The sequence below is a fragment of the Limulus polyphemus genome, unplaced genomic scaffold, assembly GCF_000517525.1.
Source record: "Limulus polyphemus unplaced genomic scaffold, Limulus_polyphemus-2.1.2 Scaffold3521, whole genome shotgun sequence".
Lineage (NCBI taxonomy): Eukaryota > Metazoa > Arthropoda > Merostomata > Xiphosura > Limulidae > Limulus > Limulus polyphemus.
In genome coordinates, this window is record NW_013669131.1 from 4,397 (window position 1) to 13,863 (window position 9,467).

At 37.3% G+C, this 9,467-nt stretch overlaps 1 protein-coding gene across 1 annotated transcript; it reads left to right on the forward strand.

The window, feature by feature from the left end:
- Nucleotides 1–477: 477 nt before the first annotated feature.
- Nucleotides 478–5,158, forward strand: LOC106469509 (frizzled-8-like). Its single transcript, XM_022398049.1, has 2 exons — nucleotides 478–1,161; nucleotides 2,217–5,158. Exon 2 carries the CDS (start codon nucleotides 2,435–2,437, stop codon nucleotides 4,235–4,237), a length of 1,803 nt encoding a protein of 600 aa, XP_022253757.1. The 5' UTR covers nucleotides 478–1,161; nucleotides 2,217–2,434; the 3' UTR covers nucleotides 4,238–5,158.
- Nucleotides 5,159–9,467: the final 4,309 nt, after the last annotated feature.

Sequence of the window (9,467 nt, forward strand, 5' to 3'; positions counted from 1 at the left end):
TTGTTTGTTTTTAATTATGCACAAAGCTACACAAGGGCTATCTGTGATCTGCCCACCACGGGTATCGAAACCCGGTTTCTAGCGTTGTAAGTCCGCAGACATACCGCTGTGCCACTGGGGGGGGGGAAATGAGATAGATTTGCACATGTAAATTTAGTGCACCCAAAACTTGGCCAGGTGTTGTTCTTGAATTTTTTACTTTTCTTTTCATTATTCCTCGAATCCCGTCACCGAGCATGTTCACCGTTTCAGCGGTGGGGGGAACGTTACAATTTAACGACCAGTCTCATTATTCGTTGATAAAGAGTAGCCCAAGCGCTGGCGGCGGGTGGTTTTCACTAGTTGCCTTTCCTCTAGTCTATTAACTCCAAATTAGAGACGGAAAGTGTATATAGTCCTCGAGTAGCTGTCTGCTAAATTCAACAAACAAACATATTTTCAAAAGTAGCCCAATATTTGGCGGTGGGTGCTGTTGACTAGTTACCTTCCCTCATTTCAAGTACAGGTAGCCTTTTGTGTATCTTTGCGTAAAAAATTTCTAAATACCAATCCATCACACTGTTTTATTTATGTTCTATTTCCGTAGAAGTAGAAATAAAATTACGCAAAGCGCAAAATGACCATAGGATAATCGCATACTCACTTCTACAACATAATTATTGAGATTGTTCCAAAGATTACCGTTAAAACGTAAAGCAACCCGTGCCATTCCTACACATCAATTTCACTCTGCCAAATGGCTTACACGAAACATATATATATTAGGAATCTACGTGGACAGAGCTGCGGCTTCCCCGCCCTTTCTCTCCCTTCTTCAATCGAGTGAATTCACGTTGAGGTTAGAGAAGGCGTTGCGCGTGCAGGATGGAAGCTAAGATCGATTTTTGTTCTGTGTCACATTGGACAAGAGCAACCAGAGAGCTACTGGCGTCAACGCCAAGGTTTATAGAAGCGTTTTTATTTTACTCTGATATCACTTATTTGCAGCTAAGTAGCATCAATTGTAAGAAATTCCGCTGTCTTGTACAGATAGAAACGACAGAACGTTGCAAAGCAGTGAGCGGCATTGAACAACTCAGAACTACAGTTTCTAGGTTAGTTTAATCTTTTCTCAGTCAACAACTTGCTGCGCTGGGCAACAAAGAAGACGATCAATACGTGGTAAGGAAAACCAGTATGTTTCTATTAACTCGTATACTTTTATGCCTTACCTAAATTCGTAAAATTCTGAAGCGTCTAAAACATACCTTTTTTTTATATACAATTTAACGCATTTCGAAACGTTGAGTGATTTATTTTCTACTTTATTTCAACTTGAGAAGGGGAGCATTAGTGGGTTTTTATTTTTTATTTCTATTATACCATATTATAATCAAATTAATGACATTTTTATGTTAGACTTCTGTGTTTGTTAATAAACGTTAGCAGATAAAGAAGATTGTAACGTATGTTGGTCCTATAACCATCTCTCGAAAGGTGAAGGCAAATAAGCGGATGTGTCTTTCATTATTCTTTGTAACATACAGAAAAATCCTAAGTCGAATATAAATTTACTTGCTTTCCGTAATAATCCTTTTGTGTACAGAGGGCGACAGAACGAAGAAAAAAAAAGTCACTTTTGTTTTTTCTGTATTTCTTTATTTTGTTTTAACCCGAAAAATGGCTACTTTCCGAAAACACCAAAAAAAAAAAACTTCGGCTCGACTATAGTATATATCACTGAGTTCCTAATGTTGTGGGACTTAACGACTTTGAATTTGGTGGCAGGGTATCAATTTCATCGTTTGAGATCTTAATTAAATCTTGAATTTGAATATCTTTTGTTATTTTTCCAATCTTGGAAAAGGCAACGAGAAACAAGTTAAACCCAACTCCAGAAAGACATAACATTTTTCAGACTATCGTATTAGTATAACCACTCAACGTTGAGTGTTAGTGGACATACATCGCAGTAAATAGTTTTATTACGTAATCACGCCACCCATAAAATTATGTCTCTAACAAGGTAGCCACCGTCCTCACGTGCACTAATTTTTATTGACATTTTACGAATGTTTTAGTGGTAAATTTATGGCTGTTTTAGTGTTTCATACTCTGCTCGTTAAACAGTAGTACTTCTTTCGCTGCTAATTTGTCCGAGTCACCTGTTTATTTATAATTCTATTGTATTCTCCGTCTCACTTAATAAAACCTTTTTTTGATATCTCTATTTATAGTTGTCAACTAAATTCCAACGAGTCTCACGAAGCTCCACGGCCGCCGTATTCATCAAACTGGTTTACAACAAAGGTCTGTAGTTCGTTTTAACTGAAGAGAAAAGACCTTTCTTTCCAAATATTTCCATTTCGTGATAGGAAGTAGATTCTTATCGAACACAGTTGGTGGTATCCTGCAGGATATGCCTCTTTCTCTACATATTCTAGTTTGGTGAGAGATGAAGTCGTTTAAAAATATTCCGTTCTTTCTGTGTAGTAATTCCTCAAAGCTGATAGGGATCTGGGTCTTGCTAGCTTCTGTCGGTACATCTGGGGTACAGGTTGAAGAAAGTAGCTCGAGCTTTCAGAAATGTGAAGAAATAACAATCCCCATGTGTAAAAACGTAGGATACAACTATACGTCTATGCCTAACCAGTTCTATCACGAAACCCAAGAGGAGGCTGGCCTGGAGGCTCACCAGTTCTGGCCTTTGGTTGAAATTCAATGCTCTGGAGATCTGCTGTTCTTCCTTTGTTCAGTTTATACTCCCATTTGCATGCCGGATTATTCTGGTTCTATCCCATCATGTCGATCAGTCTGTGAACGCGCTCGAACTGGATGTGCACCAATTATGCAACAGTACGGGTTCACTTGGCCCGATAGGCTTCACTGTTACAATTTTCCCGAGTATGGTGATCCTGGTAATCTCTGTATGGATGAACAAGAAGGAAAAAAACCAAACCGTCCAATTTTTCCAGGTGAAAATAAAAACCCACTCGAAATTTCTGAGACCTCCAAATATAACACCACTCTACAGCTAAATGAACATCCTACCTTTGACAAAGACTTTGAAATTCCACTTACCACATACGGTCCTCATTTTGATCCCAAGTGTGGATGCAGGTGCCGCTACCCTATGATAAGCGTAACGGAAAATGAGAATAAAAAATACTATAACAAGGTAGAAACAGGTGGTGTTGTGAATTGTGCAATAGCTTGTCATGGCAATTTTTATTCTATAGATGAGCATAAGTTTGCCAACCTTTGGCTAGGACTATGGTCAGTATTATGTTGTGTGTCCACTAGTATCACAGTTATAACTTTTCTGATTGATGTAGGCCGTTTCCGATATCCTGAGCGTCCAATAATCTTTCTGTCAGCATGTTACCTTATGGTGTCCATTGGCTACATGATTCGTCTTGGAGCAGGTCATGAGGCAGTGGCCTGTGATGGCCCTATCATTGTTTACTCAAGCTCCGAACGATCCGCCACGTGCATCTTTGTATTCATTCTGACCTACTTTTTTGGCATGGCTAGCTCCCTCTGGTGGGTTATGCTAGCACTAACATGGCTTCTAGCTGCAGGGCTCAAGTGGGGAAACGAAGCAATATCTCGATATTCTTCATATTTTCACGTTGCTGCCTGGACAGTGCCAGCTGTTAAAACAATTTCTGTTCTAGCCCTGGATGGAATAGATGGAGACCCAGTAGCTGGTATTTGTTATGTAGGGAACCAAGAACTCACTTTTCTGCGAGGTTTCGTATTAGCACCTCTCTGCGTGTATCTTGTTTTGGGCACTTGTTTCTTGTTGGCTGGATTCGTAGAGCTCTTTCGAATCCGAAGTGTCATACGACAACAAGCCGAAGATAAAGTAGACAAACTGGAGAAGCTAATGATTCGAATTGGTGTGTTTTCGGTTCTGTACACGGTTCCAGCCACAGTGGTCATTGGATGTTACCTTTATGAACAACACTTCCGGGAAGCCTGGGAACAAAGACATAACTGTCCTTGTAATGCAACTGACGTTCGACCAGATTATTCGATCTTCATGCTCAAGTACTTCATGTGTCTGGTGGTCGGGATTACATCCGGGTTCTGGATATGGTCCGGAAAAACTCTGGATTCCTGGAGGAACTTTCTAAGAAAGCTGTGTCGAATGAAGGTCCAGGAGAGGCAGACTTTCAGACAAGAAAATCTTCCTAATCAACTTGAACAGGACATATCTATCGGCGTTAAGCAGGGTCCAGTTGTGAATGTGTGATGAATCAATGTGAATATCTTGAAAGTTGTGAAGGTTCTTGTTAAACTTCTGGTGCTTGAATATTTTACGTTTTCATGAATGCAGAATAAAAGAAAAGTGTTTCCTTTTTTTTTTATATAAATCCTGCACTTGAATTATAACTATTGTGTCTCTCTTGCCTAAGGCAAAATATCAGTTACTGTATTAACTTCAACGTTTAATATGTGATTTTTTGATTTTTCGTGTAGTGTGTGTGTTTTATCTGGATTAAATCCTACTATGATACTTGTGTTAGTCAAGAACTACGAACGTTTGAATGCCTAGCAAACACTACTTTAAACTTTTTCATAGGTTTGAAATATTATTTACTAGGAAATGTACTTTCGTCTTCTGTACAGTGTCGTTAGTGTTTAAGTATTGGTTTTCTTATTATGTGTTTTCGAAGAGGTCCGAGCTTCGCTTGTGCACAAAGTAACTGTAATTATTCATTGTGGGTTCTAATATTCACATTTTAGCAAGAAACCTATGATACGTGTAGTAGCTTCACTGTCTTTTGTTATACAATCATAATATACGTACTTTTAAAAAAAATCAAATGTTGTTGCAGTGTTGGTAATCGTCGTAAAAGTATCCATAATTTCTTGATTCTATTTCTAAAGAATAATTAATATTTTTAAGATAAAGCTTACGAATTCCGACATATTTGTTATCATATACTAAAAAAACAAACAAAAAAAACAATTTCCTAGTAGTTTTAATGGTAGTACGAAGGTAAATTACCATTGGTGAACTATTATTTGTAGTTGGGAAGTTAACGAGAGAGTTTTTAGTTTAAGCTAAACTTTCTAATAATGTTAGTTAATATTTGTATGGTAAAGCTTGTAATGTACTTTGTGAATGCACGCGACAATTGTTCTGAATATTAAACATATGGGAAAATGTCGTATTTTGTGGTCCTTGAAATTCAGTAACGTATACACGAAAGTACACAGATAAGAGATAAGACATTCACTATCATAATGGTCCATTAATCTAAAGTTATTTTCTTAAAACAACAAAGCCTTCACCAAACCGCCTAAAAATCATTATCTTGTATGTGGTTTTTATACGAGATACGTTACAGTTTCCAATTTAAATTTATCTTTCGTGACTTTTAAATCTTTTATATGACGTATAAAGCTGGAAGGGGATAAGTCATAAAAATCTAAACGGAAACAATATAACTAACAAACTGTATTTTATCTGCATGATTTATGGTATTCCATTTAATACTCGTGATTTATTTTCAAAATTCCTGAAAGCAAACGAATCCGACCAAAACGTTTTTTATTTTATCTTTTTATATCACCATATAAATGTCATACAATCCATATAAACAGATAAAATAAAACCGTTCTTATATATATGTTTACTAGCCCGGCATGGCCAGGTGGATAAGGCGCTCAACTCGCAATCTGAGGGTCGCGGGTTCGAATCCCCGTCCCACCAAACATGCTCGCCCTTTCAGCCGTGGGGCGTTATAATGTGACGGTCAATCCCACTATTCGTTGGTAAAAGAGTAGCCCAAGAGTTGGCGTGGGTGGTGATGACTAGCTGCCTTTCCTCTAGCCTTACACTGCTAAATTAGGGACGGCTAGCGCAGATAGCCCTCGTGTAGCTTTGCGCGAAATTAAGAAAAAACAAACAATATGTTTACTCGCGGAATTCCACTACAAAAACAAATCATTACAATAATTTTAGAAAAATAGTTTAATTGTATGAATACTTGAAGTAAAATTGGAAAATGGGTTACATTTCTGGATTTTTTTGGTTTTAAGAGCAAAACTATACAATGAGGTAGTTGTGCTGTGGCCGCTGGAAAGATCAAAGCCCAAATTTTAGCGTTATAAGTCCTTAAGCTTACCGCTGAGCTATCAGATAGCTTTTTTTTTTCACTTTTTCGTTTGTTTTGATGTTAATTGCAAAAGCTGCAAAACATATGCAGTGTGCCCGTGCAGGAATCTAACCATGAATTATAACGTTATAAGCTCTAAAGGTTACCGCTGAGTCTCCAACGTGACATTTTTTAGATTGTTTTTTTTGTTTGCTTTGTTGCTAAGTGCAAAGCTGCACAATGGGTATATGCCAGTGCAGGAATTTAATCCAAAATTTTAGCGTTATACGCTCTCAAGCTTTTCACTGAATTTTGTTGTTAGTATGAATGAATCTGCTGTAATCTCTCCGACATTTTCATTTCGATCGTTGAGTTATTTAGTAGATGAGAGACACACAAGCGGAAGTTACGTATAAATAGGGGACACACAAGCGGAAGTTACGTATAAATAGGGGACACACAAGCGGAAGTTACGTATAAATAGGACTTGTGTGTCCCCTATTTATACGTAACTTCCGCTTGTGTGTCTCCTATTTATACGTAACTTCCGCTTGTGTGTCCCCTATTTATACGTAACTTCCGCTTGTGTGTCCCCTATTTATACGTAACTTCCGCTCGTGTGTCCGGAGGTTACGTATAAATAGGAGACACACAAAACAATTTTGTTTCCATTCTTACGTTTCACAAGCCCAGTAGTTAGGGCACTCGACACGTAATTTGTGAGTTACGGGTTTGAATCCCGTCATCGAACGTGCTCGCTTATCACTATAAAGTTGTGGACGGCTAGCACAGATAGCCTCGACTAGTTTTGCGAGAAATTTAACAAAGAAAGAAACTTACGTTTCATAAATGCATTAGTTTAAATTGGGTATCTCTTCTGCTACTTTGTTTATGGCGAATAGCTCACAAGCAAAGAAATAAATACAGCTTCTTTAGGTTTTCTGAAAAGCATTAGAGTTTTGATAATTATTCATCCCTTGAAGCCGACATCGTTTTTCTTAATCCTGCTGAGACTACACTATTTACAAATCTTTACTTCGTTCTATACTTACATACTGTTCGTTCACTGTTCATTCCTTAAAAACTAAGTTACTCTGGAAGTGTAAGTTTGGAAACGTTAACCGCCGTATATCTTATATATATTGTGAACCGTGGTGTCTGTCCGAGCGTTCGTTTGTCTTCCGTTTGAAAAGCTGCGCACGCAGGCAAAGCTCAACATTCACCTTTGGAATGACGGGAGAAGAGGCATGAATAATGTTGATGCCAACTTTTATTTCTTAAGCAGGATATTCTACACTAAATTGTTAGCAGTTAATCACACTATTATTCACATTTCAAAATGTGACGTAATTTAAACAATAAAAATGTAGATATACCGTGTGTTATTGTTGAGTGGATCTTAGCATGACTGAAACGCTTAACAATTACTTTTCACAGTGGGCGGTATAAGTAGCTTAGAGCTTTGGCTCTGAGTGAAACCAAGAGTGTAACACAATTAGAATTTGTAAAGTCTGTGAAATAATTTGAATTAATAGATTAACTTTGAAACAGACTAACAGGTACTTTTGTATGTGATTTATATTAATAGATTAACTTTGAAACAGACTAACAGGTACTTTTGGGTGTGATTTATATTAATAGATTAACTTTGAAACAGACTAACAGGTACTTTTGGGTGTGATTTATATTAATAGATTAACTTTGAAACAGACTAACAGGTACTTTTACGTATGGTTTAAATTAATAGATTAACTTTGAAGCAAACTAACAGGTACTATTGGGCGTGATTTATATTAATAGATTAACTTTGAAACAGACTAACAGGTACTTTTGGGTGTGATTTATATTAAGTGAGAGAGTGGCCAGTCAAATGTGGAGAACAGTTTTCCGTCAAATATTATCAGAGAGAGTAGCCAGTAAAAGCTGGAGAACAGTTTCCGTCAAATATTACCAGAGAGAGTGGCCATTAAAAGGTGGAGAACCGTTTTCCGTCAAATATTATCATAGAGAGTGGCCAGTCAAATGTGAAAAACCGTTTTCCGTCAAATATTATCATAGAGAGTGGCCAGTCAAATGTGAAATACCGTTTTCCGTCAAATATTATCAGAGAGAGTGGCCAGTCAAATGTGGAGAACCGTTTTCCGTCAAATATTATCAGAGAGAGTGGCCATTAAAAGGTGGAGAACCGTTTTCCGTCAAATATTATCAGAGAGAGTGGCCAGTCAAATGTGGAGAACCGTTTTACGTCAAATATTATCAGAGAGAGTGGCCAGTAAAAGGTGGAGAACCGTTTTCCGTCAAATATTATCAGAGAGAGTAGCCAGTAAAAGTTGGAGAACAGTTTTCCGTCAAATATTATCAGAATGACAAAACGTAATTTATACCAATATATACGATGTTATCTGTAAAATACAATAGTTTGTTTAGAACTACTTGATCTGGATCAATAATGGCTGGAGACGGCTTGAATGGGTAATGAAGAAAAACTTTAATATAAGTTTAACATAACAGCAAATGTACAACGTTTCGACAAGGTTTTGTCATCATCAGGTACTGGATCAGCTTTTTTTAAACTAAGAAGTAAAAGGGTATAACATTTAAAGTTTTAATCCAGTTTTCATTTCAGTTTGTACAGTATATCTAGACTATTATTTGTGTGTGTGTATGTGTGTATCCGCTTGTGACTGGCGAACCGCTGGAACTATCGTCACCGAAATTAGCACGGAATCTCCAGACCTACGGGGAATGACATAGAGAGTCGATGTTCGAATCTGACCCTTCTATATCGTCTTCCCCGTATTTTATTATGCCTACTTATAACTGGCGAAAATACCGAACTGTTTGTCATCAAACCTATAGGGCAACATGGGGGTCAACGCTCGGATCTAACCCCCTATGTCACATCCCCAGTTGACCTTATGTCTTCCCCGTGCGTTGAGCGGCTACCTTAGATAGTTACATATATACGACATCAAAAAAGCGACTTTATTTTGTAGTTAATGAACCCTAAAACTCTTTAATTAAAACTAGATATTGGTTAACTACTGTTAATTTATAATTAACGAGTACATATTGGTTAACTACTGTTAATCTATAATTAACGAGTAGATATTGGTTAATATATCTATATACTACTAAAACTCTGAGATTGTTTGTTTGCTAGTCTGTAATTAAATACAGCAAAAACGGCGCACAATAGCGCCAAATTGGTAATGAAATGAGAATAGAAACGGAATAAAACAAGTTTCGTTAAAATCGGGCCACGGGTTTACCGAGTTAGCCCCGTTTTTCAGGTCACTTTATGAAAATTTCTAGATGAATTTAGGTACACTAGATGGCGCCACATATCGGTTTATCTATCTATCTATTCGTTTTCCA